This window comes from Salvia splendens, chromosome 9 (assembly GCF_004379255.2).
Source record: "Salvia splendens isolate huo1 chromosome 9, SspV2, whole genome shotgun sequence".
In the NCBI taxonomy this organism is placed as follows: Eukaryota; Viridiplantae; Streptophyta; class Magnoliopsida; order Lamiales; family Lamiaceae; genus Salvia; species Salvia splendens.
Window position 1 is genome coordinate 4,776,884 of NC_056040.1, and position 24,941 is coordinate 4,801,824.

The window sequence follows — 24,941 nt, forward strand, 5'->3', positions numbered from 1 at the left end:
TAGGATAAAAAAAGTATTAGTCTACATTACTCACAACAATTAAATTAATTTATTTTTAAATATTGAGTCGACCACTTGACTACCTATGCAGAATTAGGTTACGTGCTTTTTGACAAGAAAAGTCAAGGCTGTTAATATCTCATTTTCACCATAGCCAAAAACAATAGTAGTATTAAGCATCGACGTATGAACTTGTTGGAACACAACACTATACCTTATCATCAGCATATAAATAGCAACTGTGATATCACCATACCTTTCTATGTTTGCAGATTCTATTTTTTCTATGTTGTAAATATTACGAGCCAGCTACAATGTCGTGATATTTAAAGTCAGTTTGAATCTTCTCTCTCAATATTTCTGTAACAATGCAACCTTATTTTCACTAAAATTTTAAGGTTAAAAAAATTGATAACTCAATTAAACGAAATAATCAACTCTAATAATAAATTATTAGCCAAACATTTGAACTTAAATGCTACTAAAAAGTAAGTACTCCACTTATGTACTATAGTTGAGAATAATAAACAATACTAGTATTTAACAGCTAAGCAATCAAACAAAAGCATATTATATGTTACGGACGTCCTCCGTCCTCCGTAACGTGACCGGCTATCTATCTTCTCGGACGGATAGGGTGATCAATCCTTCGACAAGCTCGAAGCAAGGCTCACGGATTTGCTGATTCACAGACGTTCTCCGATCAGCAGCAAATAGGGAACAATAATTATACTTGATACTCAAGACAAGTTTAGGGAAAATATTATATTGATTGAATGAAAAAAGTGATAACAATAACTCCTATTTATAATGCTACTAACTTAATGAACAAGAAAACAAAGATATAGAAAAAGATACGCAAATCCCTAATATATCTAAACTAAATATTCATAGTATAAGACTCGTATCAACTCCCCCACGGTTAAAATTCACCTTGTCCTCAAGGTGGGAACCACGAACCAAGGACGAGAGTTGAAAGCAAAAGCTTTAGCTAGACGTCTCCTCCTGGATCAAACACATATCGAGCAGCTGAATGTCTCCCTTTATCACCTTTGTCAAAAGTCAACAAAGGAGACCCAATGTTGTCGGCAAAATTCCATGCCAAAACGAAAAGCTTGTTCACGCCTCCCAGAATGCCCAAGCATGGCATGTCATTACTCGGAGGGATCAACCTTGCATCTTTGTCGAGCGATGTTGATCGATGATTCATACTTGGAACATCACCGACATTCAAATCCACATTGACACAAGCAATTACGGGCAATTCGGTGTAAGCATCATCTCCTTTCTTGCCCCAACAATTTCCAACAACATTTTTGGATGACACTTGAACAACATTGAGTGAGGCGATTATCTTCTCCACTTCACCAATAGAACCATCCTCCTCTTTATCTTCTAGCAATGTCTCCTCCTTTTCACCAATCTTCTCATCATATACCCCAACGAGCACTTGCGGTGGCTCATTGTCGTTCTTGACAATCCCTTTGTTCTGGAGGAACTCTCCAGGGGACTTGTTGTTTGGAACATCAAGAGGAGCGCCATCATTGTGAACATCGGTAATGTCATTGGGAACATCATCACCGAATACTATCGTGAGAGTATTATCAGTTTTCTCGTCGGCTAAATTCTCACCTTGAATGTTTTCCTCAAACTCCTCCCCATCATCCGCATAACAGAGAATGTGTTGTTTACACACATGTCCCATCACCCATTTCTCGGGGCAGTGCCAGCAGAGACCCAACCTGGATCGTTCTGACTTCTCCGCCTGGGAGACCCGTATTAGCGGCAGACGTGGCTGCTCCGGAGTTTGGCTGGTCACACGCGCGGGCTGACTGTACAGGTCCCGCGTTGGCTTTTCGGTGGAGTAACGGGGCTGGTGGGAGGCGGGCTGGACTCGCGCTCTCACCTCCTCCCGAGGGCGAGGTCGGTCCCAGCACGTCTCCGAGCGTCGGGGCCGGTCAACGGTCGGGTAGCCGCGGTCCTGCTGTTGCGCCGGTGGGTCCCAACAGGTAGGTCGGCGCTTAGGCGGTGATGGCGAGTACATATCTAGCTCGTAGGATGAAGAATGCTGATATGCAGTGGTCCGACGGGTCCATGGTGGGTCCCAGCAAGTGGGCTTTTTCCGACGGGTCCAGGGTGATTCGGTATCAGGCCACGACGGCGGACGGAGTACTTCCGCCCGGCTGCTCGGAGGGTCCCAACAGGTTACACGACGAGGTTGGACCGGCTGGTAGGGACGAAATGGCTGTGTGGCCTGAGGGAAGTCGTATTGACGACGATGATAACCGGCGTAGTCGTATGACATGTCGACGGGCTGAAGCGTGGTTGTGGTAGATGATGATCGTCTGACTTCAACGCGGCACGCGGGAATCCTTCCCGTCGGGCGTTGCAGAAGTAGTGTTGTCCGGCGGCTAGAGCTCGGCGGATAGGCGGAACTCGGTAACCAAAGCAGTTGCTGTGCGCGGAATGTTTTCCGTCGGGCAGCGGTGTAGCTTCGGTTCGAGATGGTGGGAGGGTGAGATCACGATGAAAGCACCAGTTGTTACGGACGTCCTCCGTAACGTGACCGGCTATCTATCTTCTCGGACGGATAGGGTGATCAATCCTTCGACAAGCTCGAAGCAAGGCTCACGGATTTGCTGATTCACAGACGTTCTCCGATCAGCAGCAAATAGGGACACAATAATTATACTTGATACTCAAGACAAGTTTAGGGAAAATATTATATTGATTGAATGAAAAAAGTGATAACAATAACTCCTATTTATAATGCTACTAACTTAATGAACAAGAAAACAAAGATATAGAAAAAGATACGCAAATCCCTAATATATCTAAACTAAATATTCATAGTATAAGACTCGTATCATTATATTATTGAAGAAAAAAATAAAATAAAAATTGAAATAGGAACATGGAACCAAACAATGGAATTGAGTAACATAAACGTTATTTAACAATTACAGAACTAAATTACCTAACTGAAACACAAAATAAATTAAAATTGAGAAATAAAAAAACTTAAGCACAACATGGTTGGTGAAATACCAAAAAACGGAATAGACAATCCCAGCTAATTAAAGCAGCGAAATAGATGCGAGATGTTTCGATTGCTAAATGATATCCATCAAAAGGTACTGATGTTAATCTACTTTAGCTATATAAGATAGGTAAGAGTTGAGACTGATTTGTTGCTATCTAAGCATATGTGTTCCTAGAGAGTTGGCTCTCTTATTGTAACCCCAAAAAAAAATATAGCGAAATATAAACTCGTTGAATCCTGAATTAAGACTTAGTGAGTATGTAGCTAAGCTGTAAGGTTAAATGACTTATAAAGCTTACATATGTGGATTAAAGAGCTTATCAGATGTCAAATGTTTTGATATATTATGGAGTATAGTGTTTGTGTAATTGAATTTATATATACAAGTTAGATAGAAAGATTGAGGAAATTGGATTTGGAATGTTATAGGGTATGGATCAAATTAAATTATTGCAATGTCGTAGCGCAATTTAGACAATGGACTCGATAAGTTGTTATAATTTTGTATGTGTATTATATTGACGTATTATGATAGCTATATTGACATTAAGTTGCTTCTTGAAAAATATGAAAATTCAAGAATATTTTGTCAAATTTTGACATCGGAACATATGCAAGTGAGGTCCCGTTAGAATCTTTATAAAATTATCTTTAATTTGATATATGTTGTGTAAAAAAATAATTTAAATTGAGATGAACATGCCTTTTGAAACATATAACTCTGGCAATAGATATATGTACTACTACCGACTAAGAGCAACTCCAAGGGAAAGGGTAAATGAAGAGGTAAAGATAAATAACTACCATATTTACCTCTTCTTTATAAAATTTCATGATCCAATGGAAAGGGTATTTGGGGAGGTATTATACCTTCTTTCATTCTGAGAAGGTATCTTTACCTCTTCTTGATAGAAAAAGGTAAAAAGTTAGTTATTTTTGTTTGCTATTTTAATTTATCTTCTTTTTTCTTGGAGTCTATTACTTTTTATGAAGGTATAATAACCTTTTTGAGAAGGTAAATAAAAAATATGTCTTTTTCCCTTAGATGCTCGAATAGATGGGAAAGTAAGCTCTAAGTTTGTTATATTTAGCAATTAAGCTGTGCATGACATGACTATATTAGAACTTAGGAGAGATGTATTACTAGTATGAATGCTCATTTTGGTGATGTACGCGATCAATCCATATGACGACAACAGAGCATAACATATGTCATAAGCTTGAGAGGATAATTATTGTGGACATAACATGAATTTTTATTAGTATAGCATCATCACAGATGCAGTTTGGGAATACATAAGTTTCCCATAGTGGAGCAGTTGTAGTAAGTAAAGACTGTTTGGCAGAATTAAAAAAACAGAACATATAATGTCTGCCTCATCCCAAAGTCTAGTATAGGTAGAATGTTTAGTTATTGGGCCAGAACTGAGCCTGGAGGTAATCGATGATGTTCTTCTCAACTTGGAAGGCCTTGGCCAACACATCAGGGTTGATCTTCGGGTCCGACCCAAACACCGCGTTGGCAATGGTAATGACTCCCGGATTCTGGCTACCGAAGCCAGCAAAAGCAACGGCGTTGGTCTTGCCGACGTTGATCTGGAAGTGGATGAGACCTTGTGGGAAGACGAAGACATCTCCGGCTTTCAAGTACTTGGTGAAGAGCTTGTTCCTCTGGTTAGCATTAGCGGGATTGGAAGTGACGAACCCCACGTAGAGTGCTCCTTCCAACAACAGGAAGGCTTCCGTTGCACGAGGGTGGGTGTGGGTGGGTTTAACCCGTAGGGGGCGAAGTCGAGCCGGGCCAAGGAAACGCCCAGCGTGTTGAGGCCTGGAAGTTGATTAACGTTCACTGCAGTCACAGCCGAGCCGAGCTGGTTGGATGTGTTTCCGGGAATGTTGAGACCTTGGAAAAGGAAATCCTCCGCAACCACCAAGTTGGGGTCCTTGCAAAACTTCCCATTCACAAAAACTAGATACAAAAAATTTATTACTATATGAATACAAATAAGGATATTATAATTTTAATTTTCGTAAACTAAATTACCATCAGACTTGTTATCAGGAAGAGCAACACAGAAATCCTGAAGAGGGTTGGGATCTGCTGCATATGCGATTGAAGCCCACGACAACAAAACAGCAATGGCGCACAAACCCATCTTCATTTTGATTACTATATATGTGTGTGTGCTTTGTTTTTGTTTGTTCGAGCTGTTCTGTGAATGTGATGGAAAACTGAGTATGAGAAACACTCTATTTATAGGAGAAAAATAGAAGCCTTCTACTATAATACTCATTACATTTAATTTCAAATCGATACCTTCAACTTACGTTTTGCCTTCCAAGTGCTAATTAGCTTCATGTTATTTCATAATCATACCTAATAGGTTAACATCTAATCATTTCTAGACTTGGTGAGCACAACACTACACCAGATCATCAGTCGTAAAAACATCATTACTGCATGCAGGTTCTATATTTATATTTTTGTTGAGTATGCGACAAGTTTATAATGCCGCTGCAAGAAAATTGAGTTGAACTTCTATGACTCGAGCTGTTGTTAGACAATGCATGGAAAAGAAGGCGCAATTAGGTACGTTTATTGTTAACTTGGGTCATAAAGTTTCGATTTGCTCTGATGTGTGGACTGATTGTTTTTGCAAAAATTCGTATATGAGCATCACTGTGCATTTCGATGATCACAGTTGGACTTTAAACAAACGTTTGGATATGTGACAGTAATGGATATGTTTTTATATGATATTTGGACTATTTGAATCACTGAATTAAAGAGGATATGTGACAGTCTCGCTCTGGATCTAAAATCATATTGGGACCTTCGGGTCAAATCATAATGGGACCTTCGGGTCAAATCATATTGGGACCTACGGGTCAAATCACAGTGGGACCTACGAGTCAAATCATATTGGCATATTAGAAATCCCGGACAGATACCAGGCTTGATTTGTCACAGAATAATAAATTGGACAAAGAGACATATGCATATGGAGGTAAAATTATTTATGATTATTAATGCTTATGATTATATGTATTGGTTAGAACGTATGTTTGATAATTGTAATATGAAATTAAAGGTGAAATTTATATACACTGGATTGTGGCTCATAGATATCAATGTGGATTACGAGTTTGGTTTATTTGACATGAGTGTTTTATTTGACATGTGGATGCTGGATGTTGGTTTTTGAATGTATTTGACATGAGTGTTTTATTTGACATGTGGATGCTGGATGTTGGTTTTTGAATGTATTTGATATGAGTGTTTTATTTGACGTGTGGATTAAGAGTTTTAAATTTTTATTTTGGATTTATTTATTTTAAGAATATATGTCAGAGGGGTTGGGGTGTGACATTTTCATTCAGAAAGACATATGAATTAAGCAAAAGGTCTTTGAACTATACGTTTTGCACCTAAACGGGCCATGAACTTTAAAAATATCATGGGTAGTCCATGAACTAAGGTGTAATCACATTCATGGTACATTTTCACCATTTATCACAATTTTATTCCAAAAATGCCCCTCAGGCATGAAGTCATTTTTGAACAATTCATATCTAGGTATTGAATATGATATTTCTATTAGTATTAAATATGTTATTTTCTTATAGTTTGAATACCTAAAATGATATTTTTACTCACTTTTTTGTCAAATCCTCTTTTTTTTAAAACTATTACAAAGTAAAAAATTAAAATAAAAAACTATGAAATTCTTAAATACATTAATTATAAAAATTTAAATCATGAATTTAATTATCAAAATAATTTGTAACTAAATTTAATTTTGATTGTGATTAGATCATTTTTTTAATATAAAAATTAAAATTTTTTAATTAGCCATAAATTTTTAATTAATTTAAATTTTAAAATTTTTAATGAGTATTAAAAAATAATTGAATCACAATCAAAATTAAATTTAGCTACAAGTAATTTTAAAATTATATTTAAAATTTTAATTTTTATATTCAGTTTATTTAAGAGTTTCATAGTAGTATTTTTTTATTTTAATTTTTTACTTTCTAAAAGTTTTAAGATCTGACATAGAGTGATTGAAAAAGTGAAATGAAAAATCTCATATTAGGTACTCAAACTATAAGAAAACATTATATATCCAATACTCAAGAAAGAGATAGAGAAAATATCATATCTAGTACCTAGATATGAAAGTCCAAAAATTCCCTTCATGACTCGGGGGCCATTTTTGGTGCAAAATTGTGATGAATGGTGAAAGAGTATCATAAATGTGATTACACCTTAGTTTAAGGACTACCCATGATATTTTTAAAGATTAGGTACCGTTTGCGTGCGAAACGCATAGTTCAGGGACCATTTAAATAGTTCACTCGAAAGAAAATAGTACTCCTGCTACTCTTTACAGCCAAAAAAATACTCCCCCCGTCCCACAAAATTTATCACTTATTTCCATTTAAATATAAGGGACGGCTAATAAGATCCCCATTTTGATTTGTCTGATTTTAAGAATTATAATAAAAATTATTAGAAATTGGTTCTACTTTCATATTAATTTTATAATAAATTTTTTATGAGATAAAATTAGTGGAATGTTAAGTTCGTTACCAAAATTAGTAAAAAGCAAATGAAACCATTATTAACAGACATATGAAAATAGTAGCTGACGGACAGAGGGAGTAATATTTGTGGCCGAACAAATTTTAATAATAATTTTTGTACGAAATTGATACATAATTTGGTCGATAAAAAGTATACTAAGTGTCTGTTTGATGGGTGGGATCCTTTGCTATACAAAGCCCCTGGTGTTACTCACGTATATATATAAAAAAATCAAATAAATAAAATAAAATAAATATATTAAATAATTAAATAAAATAAATATATTTTATTGTTTTATTAGAAACAGCAGGTGTTGGTGTTCAAAATTGTGCAGCACTGGATCTCCAAAATTGTGCAGCACTGGATCCACAGCATGTTTAAACCATGCATTATGCCATATAGATTTCATTAGAATTCGCATAACTTACCTTTATAATTCACTTGAAAACCGTTAATCGACGGAGATTAAAAAGATTGTATTAAGTGAGTTAAAGAGCATCCACAATGGATGCCCGATCTCACGCCCGATCACTCGAGATCGGGCTCGGGCGTAGTTGGGCATCTATTTTAGGCGCCCGAGAGAGAAGACCGAAAGATCGGTCGCCCATCGGGCGCCTGATCGGGCACCCATTGCAACTCCGCGCCCGAGCCCGATATTAACTGATTTTGCGATTTTGCGGTGAGAGCATGGAGGATGTCCTCCAGAAGTCGATGACCAAGTACCATTCGGAGTACAAGCGGTTCTAGTTGTACAATGTTTGGCTGATCTTGAAGGACAAGACGAAGTTCAACGGAGAGATACCGGTTGGATCCTGAGCTGCGAAGCGGACGAATAAAACCGCCACTGGCGGTTACACGAGCAGCGACCCATCTCCTGTGGATCTGAACGCTGAGCCGGAAGGGAGTTCCGACACGCCTACGTCTACTTTTAGACGTCCCATTGGCACCAAGGCTGCCAAAGCCCAGGCCAAAGGGAAGGCGAAGACGACCGCGTCTGGATCGGCTCCCCCGCAGGCTACGCCTCTTCCATCTACTCAGCTCGTGGCCTCAGCGATCGAGGTGTGCGAGTATAGGTTTATACTTGAAGCACAAAACAACCTTCATACCGAATCCGATCAGGATGCCCGACGGAGGACTGAGAGGATGATCAAGAACCTGAGCCAGAGGTTGAACTTAGATGACTAGTTAGGTTTTTATTAATTTAGCAATGCAGTTTTTTTTAAAGTTTTTTTAAAGTAATTTAGTAATTTAGTTTAGTAATATTTTTTTCTAAGTATGATGTAATTTTTTTATTAATTAAGTAATATGTTTTTTTTTAAATTTGTAGTGTTTAATATAATATATTTTTGTATTTTAGTAATTAAAAATAAAAATAAAAAACAATAATATTAAAAATTAAAAGCACATTGAGTTTAATTGCTAGGGCTTCCACTAGGGCCAAACCATTGCAGAAAGAAATGGCATGCTGATGTGGTAACCACTCGGGCTCCCACTAGGGCATCCATTGTGGATGTTCTAAGTAAATAAAGAATAAAGTAGGAAGTGAAAAAGGTAGAGAGATGAAGAGAGAATAAAGTAAGATAGAGTAAAGTAAGTAAGAAGAAATGTGTTTACTTTTACTAAAAAGGGAAATGACTCAACTATTATGGAACGTACCAAAATGACAAAATGACTCCACTACTATGGGACGGATGGAGTACTGTTTAGCAATTAAACTCTACCTGGCATGACTACACTGTGTTGTTGACACAATTAGAACTTAAGTGGGAGAGATGTATTAGAATGAGAAGGTCATAGCTTATTAGTTGTGAACATGATCGATCACAATGAATGCAAAAATGAATGAGCAGAATTGCTTAAGCTTCATTTGGTGATATGTGTAATCAATCTATTTAATGACAACAAAGGATATAGTGTCTTAGGCTTGAGAGGAAAATTATTGTGGTATAACATGAATTTTATTGTAAAATCATCACCGATGCACTTTGGGAATACATAACTTTCCCAGAGTCGAGCAGTTGTAGTAAGTAAAAACTGTTTAGTTTAAAGTAAAAAAGACAACATATATATTGTCTGCCTCATCTCAAAGACGAAAATAGAATAATGTTTAGTTGGAGTTGGGCCAGAACTGAGCCTGAAGGTAATCGATGATATTCTTCTCAACTTGGAAGGCCTTGGCCAACACATCAGGGTTGATCTTCGGGTCCGACCCAAACACCGCGTTGGCAATGGTAATGACGCCCGGATTCTGGCTACCGAAGCCAGCAAAAGCAACAGCGTTGATCTTGCCGACGTTTATCTGGAAGTGGATGATGCCTTGTGGGAAGACGAAGACATCTCCGGCTTTCAAGTACTTGGTGAAGAGCTTGTTCCTCTGGTTTGCATTAGCGGGATTGGAAGTGACGAAACCCACGTAGAGTTCCCCTTCCAACAACAGGAATGCTTCAGTTGCGCGAGGGTGGGTGTGGGGTGGGTTTAACCCGTAGGGGGCGAAGTCGAGCCGGGCCAAAGAAACGCCCAGCGTGTTGAGGCCCGGAAGCTGATTAACGTTGACTGCAGTCACGGCCGATCCGAGCTGGTTGGATGTGTTTCCGGGAATGTTGAGACCCTGGAATAGGAAATCCTCCGCAACCACCAAGTTGGGGTCTTTGCAAAACTTCCCATTCACAAAAACTACATGCAAACAATTTATTAGTACGTACAGTTATAATACTATTGTTATGAGGGCAATAACAAAACATATGTATTCTGATCATGTTTTGATTATTGCTTTATTTATCTTTCCTACCAAACTGTCCCTTAATAATGTAAATTTTAGTAAATCGAATTACCATCGGCCATGTTATCAGGAAGAGCAACGCAGAAATCCTGAAGAGGGTTCGGATCTGCTGCATATGCAATCGAAGCCCACGACAACAGAGCAGCAACGACGGAAAAAGTAAAACCAATCTTCATTTTGATTACTAAGCTGATAGGTATGCTGCTCACTTTCAGTTTTGTTGTATCTGTGAATTGTGATGAGAAACTGATTGTGAGAAACCCTCTTTTTATAGGATAAAAAAAGTAGTAGTCTACATTACTCACAACAATTAAATTAATTTATTTTTAAATATTGAGTCGACCACTTGACTACCTATGCAGAATTAGGTTACGTGCTTTTTGACAAGAAAAGTCAAGGCTGTTAATATCTCATTTTCACCATAGCCAAAAACAATAGTAGTATTAAGCATCGACGTATGAACTTGTTGGAACACAACACTATACCTTATCATCAGCATATAAATAGCAACTGTGATATCACCATACCTTTCTATGCTTGCAGATTCTATTTTTTCTATGTTGTAAATATTACGAGCCAGCTACAATGTCGTGATATTTAAAGTCAGTTTGAATCTTCTCTCTCAATATTTCTGTAACAATGCAACCTTATTTTCACTAAAATTTTAAGGTTAAAAAAATTGATAACTCAATTAAACGAAATAATCAACTCTAATAATAAATTATTAGCCAAACATTTGAACTTAAATGCTACTAAAAAGTAAGTACTCCACTTATGTACTATAGTTGAGAATAATAAACAATACTAGTATTTAACAGCTAAGCAATCAAACAAAAGCATATTATATTATTGAAGAAAAAAATAAAATAAAAATTGAAATAGGAACATGGAACCAAACAATGGAATTGAGTAACATAAACGTTATTTAACAATTACAGAACTAAATTACCTAACTGAAACACAAAATAAATTAAAATTGAGAAATAAAAAAACTTAAGCACAACATGGTTGGTGAAATACCAAAAAACGGAATAGACAATCCCAGCTAATTAAAGCAGCGAAATAGATGCGAGATGTTTCGATTGCTAAATGATATCCATCAAAAGGTACTGATGTTAATCTACTTTAGCTATATAAGATAGGTAAGAGTTGAGACTGATTTGTTGCTATCTAAGCATATGTGTTCCTAGAGAGTTGGCTCTCTTATTGTAACCCCAAAAAAAAATATAGCGAAATATAAACTCGTTGAATCCTGAATTAAGACTTAGTGAGTATGTAGCTAAGCTGTAAGGTTAAATGACTTATAAAGCTTACATATGTGGATTAAAGAGCTTATCAGATGTCAAATGTTTTGATATATTATGGAGTATAGTGTTTGTGTAATTGAATTTATATATACAAGTTAGATAGAAAGATTGAGGAAATTGGATTTGGAATGTTATAGGGTATGGATCAAATTAAATTATTGCAATGTCGTAGCGCAATTTAGACAATGGACTCGATAAGTTGATATAATTTTGTATGTGTATTATATTGACGTATTATGATAGCTATATTGACATTAAGTTGCTTCTTGAAAAATATGAAAATTCAAGAATTTTTTGTCAAATTTTGACATCGGAACATATGCAAGTGAGTTCCCGTTAGAATCTTTATAAATTATCTTTAATTTGATATATGTTGTGTAAAAAAATAATTTAAATTGAGATGAACATGCCTTTTGAAACATATAACTCTGGCAATAGATATATGTACTACTACCGACTATGAGCAACTCCAAGGGAAAGGGTAAATTAAGAGGTAAAGATAAATAACTACCATATTTACCTCTTCTTTATAAAATTTCATGCTCCAATGGAAAGGGTATTTGGGGAGGTATTATACTTTCTTTCATTCTGAGAAGGTATCTTTACCTCTTCTTGATAGAAAAAGGTAAAAAATTAGTTATTTTTGTTTGCTATTTTAATTTATCTTCTTTTTTCTTGGAGTCTATTACTTTTTATGAAGCTATAATAACCTTTTTGAGAAGGTAAATAAAAAATATGTCTTTTCCCCTTAGATGGTCGAATAGATGGGAAAGTAAGCTCTAAGTTTGTTATATTTAGCAATTAAGCTCTGCATGACATGACTATATTAGAACTTAGGAGAGATGTATTACTAGTATGAATGCTCATTTTGGTGATGTACGCGATCAATCCATATGACGACAACAGAGCATAACATATGTCATAAGCTTGAGAGGATAATTATTGTGGACATAACATGAATTTTTATTAGTATAGCATCATCACAGATGCAGTTTGGGAATACATAAGTTTCCCATAGTGGAGCAGTTGTAGTAAGTAAAGACTGTTTGGCAGAATTAAAAAAACAGAACATATAATGTCTGCCTCATCCCAAAGTCTAGTATAGGTAGAATGTTTAGTTATTGGGCCAGAACTGAGCCTGGAGGTAATCGATGATGTTCTTCTCAACTTGGAAGGCCTTGGCCAACACATCAGGGTTGATCTTCGGGTCCGACCCAAACACCGCGTTGGCAATGGTAATGACTCCCGGATTCTGGCTACCGAAGCCAGCAAAAGCAACGGCGTTGGTCTTGCCGACGTTGATCTGGAAGTGGATGAGACCTTGTGGGAAGACGAAGACATCTCCGGCTTTCAAGTACTTGGTGAAGAGCTTGTTCCTCTGGTTAGCATTAGCGGGATTGGAAGTGACGAACCCCACGTAGAGTGCTCCTTCCAACAACAGGAAGGCTTCCGTTGCACGAGGGTGGGTGTGGGGTGGGTTTAACCCGTAGGGGGCGAAGTCGAGCCGGGCCAAGGAAACGCCCAGCGTGTTGAGGCCTGGAAGTTGATTAACGTTCACTGCAGTCACAGCCGAGCCGAGCTGGTTGGATGTGTTTCCGGGAATGTTGAGACCTTGGAAAAGGAAATCCTCCGCAACCACCAAGTTGGGGTCCTTGCAAAACTTCCCATTCACAAAAACTAGATACAAAAAATTTATTACTATATGAATACAAATAAGGATATTATAATTTTAATTTTCGTAAACTAAATTACCATCAGACTTGTTATCAGGAAGAGCAACACAGAAATCCTGAAGAGGGTTGGGATCTGCTGCATATGCGATTGAAGCCCACGACAACAAAACAGCAATGGCGCACAAACCCATCTTCATTTTGATTACTATATATGTGTGCGCGCTTTGTTTTTGTTTGTTCGAGCTGTTCTGTGAATGTGATGGAAAACTGAGTATGAGAAACACTCTATTTATAGGAGAAAAATAGAAGCCTTCTACTATAATACTCATTACATTTAATTTCAAATCGATACCTTCAACTTACGTTTTGCCTTCCAAGTGCTAATTAGCTTCATGTTATTTCATAATCATACCTAATAGGTTAACATCTAATCATTTCTAGACTTGGTGAGCACAACACTACACCAGATCATCAGTCGTAAAAACATCATTACTGCATGCAGGTTCTATATTTATATTTTTGTTGAGTATGCGACAAGTTTATAATGCCGCTGCAAGAAAATTGAGTTGAACTTCTATGACTCGAGCTGTTGTTAGACAATGCATGGAAAAGAAGGCGCAATTAGGTATGTTTATTGTTAACTTGGGTCATAAAGTTTCGATTTGCTCTGATGTGTGGACTGATTGTTTTTGCAAAAATTCGTATATGAGCATCACTGTGCATTTCGTTGATCACATTTGGACTTTAAACAAACGTTTGGATATGTGACAGTAATGGATATGTTTTTATATGACATTTGGACTATTTGAATCACTGAATTAAAGAGGATATGTGACAGTCTCGCTCTGGATCTAAAATCATATTGGGACCTTCGGGTCAAATCATAATGGGACCTTCGGGTCAAATCATATTGGGACCTTCGGGTCAAATCATATTGGGACCTACGGGTCAAATCATATTGGCATATTAGAAATCCCGGACAGATACCAGGCTTGATTTGTCACAGAATAATAAATTGGACAAAGAGACATATGCATATGGAGGTAAAATTATTTATGATTATTAATGCTTATGATTATATGTATTGGTTAGAACGTATGTTTGATAATTGTAATATGAAATTAAAGGTGAAATTTATATACACTGGATTGTGGCTCATAGATATCAATGTGGATTACGAGTTTGGTTTATTTGACATGAGTGTTTTATTTGACATGTGGATGCTGGATGTTGGTTTTTGAATGTATTTGACTTGAGTGTTTTATTTGACATGTGGATGCTGGATGTTGGTTTTTGAATGTATTTGATATGAGTGTTTTATTTGACATGTGGATTAAGAGTTTTAAATTATTATTTTGGATTTATTTATTTTAAGAATATATGTCAGAGGGGTTGGGGTGTGACATTTTCATTCAGAAAGACATATGAATTAAGCAAAAGGTCTTTGAACTATACGTTTCGCACCTAAACGGGCCCTGAACTTTAAAAATATCATGGGTAGTCCATGAACTAAGGTGTAATCACATTCATGGTACATTTTCACCATTTATCACAATTTTATTCCAAAAATGCCCCTCAGGCATGAAGTCATTTTTGAACAATTCATATCTAGGTATTGAATATGATATTTCTATTAGTATTAAATATGTTATTTTCTTATAGTTTGAATACCTAAAATGATATTTTTACTCACTTTTTTGTCAAATCCTCTTTTTTTTAAAACTATTACAAAGTAAAAAATTAAAATAAAAAACTATGAAATTCTTAAATATATTAATTATAAAAATTTAAATCATGAATTTAATTATCAAAATAATTTGTAACTAAATTTAATTTTGATTGTGATTAGATCATTTTTTTAATATTAAAAATTAAAATTTTTTAATTAGCCATAAATTTTTAATTAATTTAAATTTTAAAATTTTTAATGAGTATTAAAAAATAATTGAATCACAATCAAAATTAAATTTAGCTACAAGTAATTTTAAAATTATATTTAAAATTTTAATTTTTATATTCAGTTTATTTAAGAGTTTCATAGTAGTATTTTTTTATTTTAATTTTTTACTTTCTAAAAGTTTTAAGATCTGACATAGAGTGATTGAAAAAGTGAAATGAAAAATCTCATAAAACATTATATATCCAATACTCAAGAAAGAGATAGAGAAAATATCATATCTAGGGTACTAGATATGAAAGTCCAAAAATTCCCTTCATGACTCGGGGGCCATTTTTGGTGCAAAATTGTGATGAATGGTGAAAGAGTACCATAAATGTGATTACACCTTAGTTTAAGGACTACCCATGATATTTTTAAAGATTAGGTACCGTTTGCGTGCGAAACGCATAGTTCAGGGACCATTTAAATAGTTCACTCGAAAGAAAATAGTACTCTTGCTACTCTTTACAGCCAAAAAAATACTCCCCCCGTCCCACAAAATTTATCACTTATTTCCATTTAAATATAAGGGACGGCTAATAAGATCCCCATTTTGATGGTAGAAATTGTTAGAAAAATCCGAGAGAGGATCAAAGAGGATCAGGACAGACATAAGTCCTATGCAGATGTTCTACGGACTGATTTGCAATTAAATGTGGGAGATAAGGTTTTCTTGAAAGTTTCGCCCTCAAAAGGGATAACCAGATTTGGAGTCAAGGGAAAACTCCGACCCTGATACATAAGATCGTACGAGATTCTGGAAGCAGTTGGACCAGTAGCTTATCGATTAGCGCTACCGCCAAGCTTGGAAACGTTCACAACGTATTCCATGTGTCCCACCTTAGGAAATATGTGTTTGATCTAAGGCACGTGATTCATCAGGAAGAGATGATAATAAACTCAGATCTGAGCTATGAGGAAAAGCCAAAAGCAATTCTGGACCGGAAGGTGCAACAGTTAAGGAATAAATCTATAACTTCGGTGAAAGTACTATGGGAACACCACGGGCAGGAAGAGGCCACGTGGGAGTTAGAAGATAAGATGAAGGAGCGTTACCCCGAGCTGTTCGAGTAAAGCAGCATAAATTTCAGGATGAAATTTCTTTTAAGAAGGGTGGAATGTGACGCCCTGGAATTTCGTTCATTCATGCAAAGGAAAATAGAATAAATTTGTACAATACTTTATGAAGAGGATTTACATATCTTGGAGAGATTAATGAAAATGGACTACACAATCTTATTGATATGAGTGAGGTTTTGGATTACACAATAGTCACAAGTTGAAATACAAAAGTGGAAGCTACAACTTAGCATTCCAAAGATGCCAAACTAAAGCATTTGGATACTAGCACAATAGAGTAACTAAATCTAAGTGTGGGAATAAAAATCCTCATCTTTTCCTTATCTTCTCTTCTTCTCTCTCGACTTCCACCTCCACAAGACTCCAAAATGGCAGCCATGTACCTGCAACGATAACACAAGAGTGAGGTTAGAAAGTGAGCTCATAAATTAAAGAGAAAGGAGACACAAGCTCAATTAAGAAAGGAGAAGAAGTAGGCTAAATAGAACAGCCAAGAAGCTGCAATTTAGAGCTTGAGATCAGCCACTTTTTGTCCTCATACCAAGTATCATCAAAGAGGGAATCAAAACAAAAGACCTTAGTAGAGTGAGCTCATCACCAAGCTCATTAGAGCAAGAAAAACCTCATCACCAAGGCTGGAAATTCAGCCTAAGAACAGCCCCCAAATGTTACACCAATCGGGTAAAGGGACCCAATCACAAAACCCAAAAGGAGGCCAAAGATGTAGCCCCAAAATAGAAGCACAATCTCCCAAATTTCAGCCACAAGATGCCAATGTTTGAGAGCTATGTAAGGAGCCACAACCTTCTCCTCTTCCCCCACCATTTAGTCACCTCAAGTTTTACAACACATAAGAATTTCAGCGAGGAGTAGAGAGGAAGGCGAGGAGAGGCAGCGGCAACGAGGAGGAACAGCCGCATAGACCAAGGATTCACCAAGTGAGGTAATCCCCTCAACACACCATTACTCTTTGCATCATATAGAACAAGACCATAAACGAATAGAACTTAGAATCATAGCAGATCACAGAATGAAACTTAGGAGCAAATAAGGCTCAACAATTAAGTTATCACATAGCATTAGGGGCTGCTTGAACCAAGAACGATAGGAGAAATACAAACACTGCAGTAAAGAATTTCACATCACTCCAGTAAGCTAAGTACTCCCAAAAAACATAACTCAGAGAATTGAGTAAGGGGAATAAGGGAGGGGGGACTTAGCTTAGGAGGAGGGCTATCCGGCGACGGCGGAACCCCGGAAGCTTCGTGGGGTAGCTGCAGGCGTGGCTGAGAGAGGGAGGCGATGCCTCCTCTCTACTGCTGACTTCGCTGAGAGGAAGAGCGCTCGACGGAGGGAAGTTGCAGCCGTTAGAGGGAGGCGATGTCTCCTCTCTACTGCTGACTCTTGCCTGTCAACAAGTGAAGGCACTGCACCAACGACCTTATGGGAAGTTGCAGCCGTTAGAGATTCCCAAGTGGAAATACTGCAATTTGGGTGATAGTCGATCGTCTCACTAAGAGCTCCCATTTTGTACCAATACCTATTACGTACGGGTCAGAGAAGCTAGCCCAGTTGTACGTAAAGGAAATCATTCGCCTGCATGGCATACCAACGACGATCACGTCGGATAGAGATGGTAAATTCACGTCCAGATTTTGGAAGAGCCTACAGAAAGAGCTAAGGACGCGGCTGAATTTTAGCACGACATTTCACCCACAGACCGATGGACAGTTGGAGAGAACAATTCAAACACTCGAGGATATGCTAAGGGCAGTTGTGCTCGATAGATGGAGCAATTGGGAACATGTACAACCACTGATAGAGTTTGCTTATAACAACAGCTACCAGACAACAATTAATATAGCTCCGTACGAAGCGTTGTACGGGAGAAAGTGTAGGTCACCCCTCTATTGGGACGAGGTCGGTGAGAGGAAAATTTTAGGCCCGGATGCAGTCGAGGAGATGGTAGAAATTGTCAGAAAAATCCGAGAAAGGATCAAAGAGGATCAGGACAGACAGAAGTCCTATGCAGATGTTCAATTACAGAGGGACCTTCGGGACATAGAGGAATCTCGGGCAGATACCCGGCTTGATCCGTCACAAAACAATAAACTAAACAGAGAAGCATATTCATATAGATATGAAATTGTTATGATATTATTTCTGATTATATGTGTTGGTTAGAGAATATGTTTGTTATTTGTGTAGTGTGAAATCAAAGGGAGTATTTGTTTATTATCAATATATACGACGAAGGGGTTGGAGTGTTACAGTAATGGATATGTTTTTATATGACATTTTGACTATTTGAATTACTGAATTAAAGAGGACATGTGACAGTATCGCTTTGGATCTAAAATCATAATGGGACCTTCAGGTCAAATCATATTGGGACCTACGGGTCAAATCACAGTGGGACCTACGGGTCAAATCATATTGGCATATTGGAAATCCCGGGCAGATACCAGGCTTGATTTGTCACAGAATAATAAATTGGACAGAGAGACATATGCATATGGATGTGAAATTATATATGATTATTAATGCTTATGATTATATGTATTGGTTAAAACATATGTTTGATAATTGTAATATGAAATTAAAGGTGAAATTTATATACACTGGATTTTGGCTCATAGATATCAATTTGGATTAAGAGTTTGGTTTATTTGACATGAGTGTTTTATTTGACATGTGGATGTTGGATGTTGGATGTTGGATGTTGGTTTTTGAATGTATTTGATATGAGTGTTTTATTTGACATGTGGATTAAGAGTTTTAAATTTTTATTTTGGATTTATTTATTTTAAGAATATATGTCAGAGGGGTTGGGATGTGACATTTTCATTCAGAAAGACATATGAATTAAGCAAAAGGTCTCTGAACTATACGTTTCGCACCTAAACGGACCCTGAACTTTAAAAATATCATAGGTAGTCCATGAACTAAGGTGTAATCACATTCATGGTACATTTTCACCATTTATCACAATTTTATTCCAAAAATGCCCCTCAGGCATGAAGTCATTTTTGAACATTCATATCTAGGTATTGAATATGATATTTCTATTAGTATTAAATATGTTATTTTCTTATAGTTTGAATACCTAAAATGATCTTTTTACTCACTTTTTTGTCAAATCCTCTTTTTTTAAAACTATTACAAAGTAAAAAATAAAATAAAAAACTATGAAATTCTTAAATATATTAATTATAAAAATTTAAATCATGAATTTAATTATCAAAATAATTTGTAACTAAATTTAATTTTGATTGTGATTAGATCATTTTTTTAATATTAAAAATTAAAATTTTTTAATTAGCCATAAATTTTTAATTAATTTAAATTTTAAAATTTTTAATGAGTATTAAAAAATAATTGAATCACAATCAAAATTAAATTTAGCTACAAGTAATTTTAAAATTATATTTAAAATTTTAATTTTTATATTCAGTTTATTTAAGAGTTTCATAGTAGTATTTTTTTATTTTAATTTTTTACTTTCTAAAAGTTTTAAGATCTGACATAGAGTGATTGAAAAAGTGAAATGAAAAATCTCATATTAGGTACTCAAACTATAAGAAAACATTATATATCCAATACTCAAGAAAGAGATAGAGAAAATATCATATCTAGGGTACTAGATATGAAAGTCCAAAAATTCCCTTCATGACTCGGGGGCCATTTTTGGTGCAAAATTGTGATGAATGGTGAAAGAGTACCATAAATGTGATTACACCTTAGTTTAAGGACTACCCATGATATTTTTAAAGATTAGGTACCGTTTGCGTGCGAAACGCATAGTTCAGGGACCATTTAAATAGTTCACTCGAAAGAAAATAGTACTCCTGCTACTCTTTACAGGCAAAAAAATACTCCCCCCGTCCCACAAAATTTATCACTTATTTCCATTTAAATATAAGGGACGGCTAATAAGATCCCCATTTTGATTTGTCTGATTTTAAGAATTATAATAAAAATTATTAGAAATTGGTTCTACTTTCATATTAATTTTATAATAAATTTTTTATGAGATAAAATTAGTGGAATGTTAAGTTCGTTACCAAAATTAGTAAAAAGCAAATGAAACCATTATTAACAGACATATGAAAATAGTAGCTGACGGACAGAGGGAGTAATATTTGTGGCCGAACAAATTTTAATAATAATTTTTGTACGAAATTGATACATAATTTGGTCGATAAAAAGTATACTAAGTGTCTGTTTGATGGGTGGGATCCTTTGCTATACAAAGCCCCTGGTGTTACTCACGTATATATATAAAAAAATCAAATAAATAAAATAAAATAAATATATTAAATAATAAAATAAAATAAATATATTTTATTGTTTTATTAGAAACAGCAGGTGTTGGTGTTCAAAATTGTGCAGCACTGGATCCCCATCCATGTTTAATTTGATAATACTTTAAAATATGGTAAGATAATAAAGTAAATATAGAAAACGGCCTTTTCTCTTCGCTTTTTTTATGTATCAAAATCAATAAATCCGCAAAACAAGACTTTACTTGCTTTTCCTATGAATTCACACTAAATTTTATGCATTGATTTTTTTTTTTTTGTAAGTAATATTAAAAAGTAGTACTCGTTTCCTATCCAAGCCACACTGCGAAAAAATGGTTTCCTAGAATGAGTAGTTAATAATAGTATTGGGCTTTGGCTATGAAAGTTCCATCCCAACTACAACTACAACTACTCAATATAGTTACAAGCTAAACTATCCATTTGTAACCCCAATTATCAGATTATTTAAAACTAATCATGCATTTATAACCCAAGTTTAAATCGTACGGTTAAGGTAAACTAATAATAATAATAATATAAAATAATTAAAATTATATAAAATATTTAGATGTGTAAGAATTCTAATAACTAACAAAAAGAATATTCAAAACCCTGACAAATAAACATGACCAAAAAGAACAGGAAAAACAGTAGGTAAAGGAGCAATATTTCATTATAAATTTATAATCACATGATACATATAATTTGGAAACACAAAGTTTTCCAAGTCAATCAGCTGACTGTTTTATTTTATTAAAAAGACAACACACAAAACATGTATGTCCATCTTAGTTAGAGTGTTTAGTTGGAGTTGGGCCAGAACTGAGCCTGGAGGTAATCGATGATATTCTTCTCAACTTGGAAGGCCTTGGCCAACACATCAGGGTTGATCTTCGGGTCCGACCCAAACACTGCGTTGGCAATGGTAATGACGCCCGGATTCTGGCTACCGAAGCCAGCAAAAGCAACAGCGTTGGTCTTGCCGACGTTGATCTGGAAGTGGATGAGGCCTTGCGGGAAGACGAAGACATCACCGGCTTTCAAGTACTTGGTGAAGAGCTTGTTCCTCTGGTTAGCATTAGCGGGATTGGAAGTAACGAACCCCACGTAGAGTTCCCCTTCCAACAAGAAGAAAGCTTCAGTTGCACGCGGGTGAGTGTGGGGTGGGTTCAACCCGTAGGGGGCGAAGTCGAGCCGAGCCAAGGAAACACCCAGCGTGTTGAGGCCTGGAAGCTGATTAACGTTGACTGCGGTCACGGCCGATCCGAGCTGGTTGGATGTGTTTCCGGGAATGTTGAGACCCTGGAAAAGGAAATCCTCCGCAACCACCAAGTTGGGGTCTTTGCAAAACTTCCCATTCACAAAAACTACATGCAAACAATTTATTAGTACGTACAGTTATAATACTATTGGTTTGAGGGCAATAACAAAACATATAATACTATTGGTTTGAGGGCAATAACAAAACATATGTATTCTGATCATGTTTTGTTTATTGGTTTATTTATCTTTCCTACCAAACTGTCCCTTATTCATGTAAATTTTAGTAAATCGAATTACCATCGGCCTTGTTATCTGGAAGAGCAACGCAGAAATCCTGAAGGGGGTTCGGATCTGCTGCATATGCAATCGAAGCCCACGACAACAGAGCAGCAACGACGGAAAAAGTAAAACCAATCTTCATTTTGATTACTAAGCTGATAGGTATGCTGCTCACTTTCAGTTTGGTTGTAGCTGTGAATTGTGATGAGAAACCCTCTTTTTATAGGACAAAAAGAGTAGTCGTCTAAATTACTCATCAACTATTAAATTAATTTATTTTTAACTATTGACTCGACCACTTGACTACCTATGCAAAATAGCTTTAATATGAAAAGTCAAGGCTGTTAATATCTCATTTTCACCGTAGCCAAAAATAAATAGCAACTGTGACATCGCCATACCTTTCTATGCATGCAGATTCTATTTTTTCTATGTTGTAAATATTACGAGGCAGCTATAATGTTGTGATATTTAAAGTCAGTTTGAATCTTCTCTCTCAATATTTCTGTACCAACCTTATTTTCACTAAAATTTAAAGGTTAAAAAAATGGATAACTCAATTAAACGAAATAATCAACTCTAATAATAATTTATTAGCCAAACATGTGAACTTAAATGCTACTAAAAAGTAAGTACTCCACTTATGTACTATATTTGAGAATAATAAACAATACTAGTATTTAACAGCTAAGCAATCAAACAAAAGCATAAAATATTATTGAAGAAAAAAATAAAATAAAAATTGAAATAGGAACATGGAACCAAACAATCGAATTGAGTAACATAAACATTATTTAACAATTAGAGAACTAACTACCTAACTGAAACACAAAAGAAATTAAAATTGAGGAATAAAAAAAATTAAGCAACACCTGATTGGTGAAATACCAAAAAACAGAATAGAGAATCACAGCTAATTAACGCAACGAAATAGACAGGCACGAGATGTTTCGATTGTTAAATGATCAATTATTTAACAATTACAGAACTTATAAACTACCTAACTGAAACACAAAAGAAACTAAAATTGAGGAATAAAAAAATTAAGCAACACATGGTTGGTGAAATACCAAAAAACAGAATAGAGAATCATAGCTAATTAACGCAACGAAATAGACACGAGATGTTTCGATTGCTAAATGATCAATTAAAGGACGATGTTAATCTACTTCTCCTATATAAGATAAGTGAGAGTTGGGATTGTATCACGATTTGTTGTTGTCTACACATATGTGTTCCTAGAAAGCTGAGTATTTAGCTAAGCTATTAAATGACTTATAAATTGTTTGAACAGCTTACATATGTGGATTTAAAGAGCTTATCAGATGCCAAAATGTTTTAATATATAATGGAGTATAGTGTTTGGATAATTGAATTTATAAATACAAGTTAGATATAGAAAAATTGAGTAAAATGAATTTGGAATGTTATATATAGGGTACGGATCAAATTAAAATCAGTTCTTATTACCAAATTAGAGTCTTTAGATTAACATAATTATCAGCCTAAATTACGCTATGGGTCACAATTATAAGATTTGTTTTATATAGTTAGGATAAATTAAGGAATCAATCCTTTTATAGTTATTGAATAATTGAGTATGATATAAATGCATTTGAATAATGTCGTAGTGTAATGTAGATAAAGGGCTCAATACGTTCTTATAATATCATAGATTTTTTCTAATCATTAATGTCACATGCCATTTTCAATAACGTTTATTATTTGAATCCATCCATAAATATATATGGTAGAGTTGAATGAAAAACAAATCTTATATGAAAATTAAGGCCAAAGATTGTCCATTATAGTATATAAAAAAATTAGATGGTGGAGATTTATATTTTTTCATGTTTATTATCAAAACACTAATACGGCATTACCGGATAAAATTGTAAAACTGATAATTGTATTAAGTATACATCTACAATTCGAATATTAACATATATTTTTAAAGTTAGTATTATATATATTGTACTTCGAACATTAAATCACTGCAACATACTTTATTAAACCATGCATTATGCCATATAGATTTCATTAGAATTCGCATAACTTACCTTTATAATTCACTTGAAAACCGTTAATCGACGGAGATTAAAAAGATTGTATTAAGTGAGTTAAAGAGCATCCACAATGGATGCCCGATCTCACGCCCGATCACTCGAGATCGGGCACTGGCGTAGTTGGGCATCTATTTTAGGCGCCCGAGAGAGAAGACCGAAAGATCGGTCGTCCCCATCGGGCGCCTGATCGGGCACCCATTGCAACTCCGCGCCCGAGCCCGATATTAACTGATTTTGCGATTTTGCGGTGAGAGCATGGAGGATGTCCTCCAGAAGTCGATGACCAAGTACCATTCGGAGTACAAGCGGTTCTAGTTGTACAATGTTTGGCTGATCTTGAAGGACAAGACGAAGTTCAACGGAGAGATACCGGTTGGATCCTGAGCTGCGAAGCGGACGAATAAAACCGCCACTGGCGGTTACACGAGCAGCGACCCATCTCCTGTGGATCTGAACGCTGAGCCGGAAGGGAGTTCCGACACGCCTACGTCTACTTTTAGACGTCCCATTGGCACCAAGGCTGCCAAAGCCCAGGCCAAAGGGAAGGCGAAGACGACCGCGTCTGGATCGGCTCCCCCGCAGGCTACGCCTCTTCCATCTACTCAGCTCGTGGCCTCAGC

General features: G+C 35.9%; 3 protein-coding genes and 1 pseudogene across 3 annotated transcripts; all 4 read right to left on the reverse strand.

Moving 5' to 3' along the window:
* Positions 1-4,275: 4,275 nt before the first annotated feature.
* LOC121746678 lies at positions 4,276-5,245 on the reverse strand (annotated as a pseudogene).
* A 4,325-nt stretch (positions 5,246-9,570) lies between these two features.
* Positions 9,571-10,624, reverse strand: LOC121747329 (putative germin-like protein 2-1). Its single transcript, XM_042141361.1, has 2 exons — positions 10,463-10,624; positions 9,571-10,304 (listed from the first exon to the last, which is right to left on the reverse strand). The coding sequence occupies exons 1-2, from the start codon at positions 10,584-10,586 to the stop codon at positions 9,739-9,741; spliced, it is 690 nt and encodes a 229-aa protein (XP_041997295.1). The 5' UTR covers positions 10,587-10,624; the 3' UTR covers positions 9,571-9,738.
* A 2,032-nt stretch (positions 10,625-12,656) lies between these two features.
* Positions 12,657-13,637, reverse strand: LOC121746542 (putative germin-like protein 2-1). The gene is made up of 2 exons (XM_042140424.1): positions 13,470-13,637; positions 12,657-13,394 (listed from the first exon to the last, which is right to left on the reverse strand). Exons 1-2 carry the CDS (start codon positions 13,585-13,587, stop codon positions 12,832-12,834), a joined length of 681 nt encoding a protein of 226 aa, XP_041996358.1. The 5' UTR covers positions 13,588-13,637; the 3' UTR covers positions 12,657-12,831.
* A 7,722-nt stretch (positions 13,638-21,359) lies between these two features.
* Positions 21,360-22,434, reverse strand: LOC121747855 (putative germin-like protein 2-1). Its single transcript, XM_042141992.1, has 2 exons — positions 22,274-22,434; positions 21,360-22,080 (listed from the first exon to the last, which is right to left on the reverse strand). The coding sequence occupies exons 1-2, from the start codon at positions 22,395-22,397 to the stop codon at positions 21,515-21,517; spliced, it is 690 nt and encodes a 229-aa protein (XP_041997926.1). The 5' UTR covers positions 22,398-22,434; the 3' UTR covers positions 21,360-21,514.
* Between the last annotated feature and the right edge of the window lie 2,507 nt (positions 22,435-24,941).

Bases quoted from the DNA above. Each gene is read 5' to 3' on its own strand.
- LOC121747855 (XM_042141992.1), bottom strand. From the start codon at position 22,397: ATGAAGATTGGTTTTACTTTTTCCGTCGTTGCTGCTCTGTTGTCGTGG. The intron at 22,081-22,273 runs GTAATTCGATTT...GTTTGCATGTAG, and splicing joins TCCAGATAACAAGGCCGATG to TTTTTGTGAATGGGAAGTTT.
- LOC121746542 (XM_042140424.1), bottom strand. From the start codon at position 13,587: ATGAAGATGGGTTTGTGCGCCATTGCTGTTTTGTTGTCGTGGGCTTCA. The intron at 13,395-13,469 runs GTAATTTAGTTT...TTTTGTATCTAG, and splicing joins TCCTGATAACAAGTCTGATG to TTTTTGTGAATGGGAAGTTT.
- LOC121747329 (XM_042141361.1), bottom strand. From the start codon at position 10,586: ATGAAGATTGGTTTTACTTTTTCCGTCGTTGCTGCTCTGTTGTCGTGG. The intron at 10,305-10,462 runs GTAATTCGATTT...GTTTGCATGTAG, and splicing joins TCCTGATAACATGGCCGATG to TTTTTGTGAATGGGAAGTTT.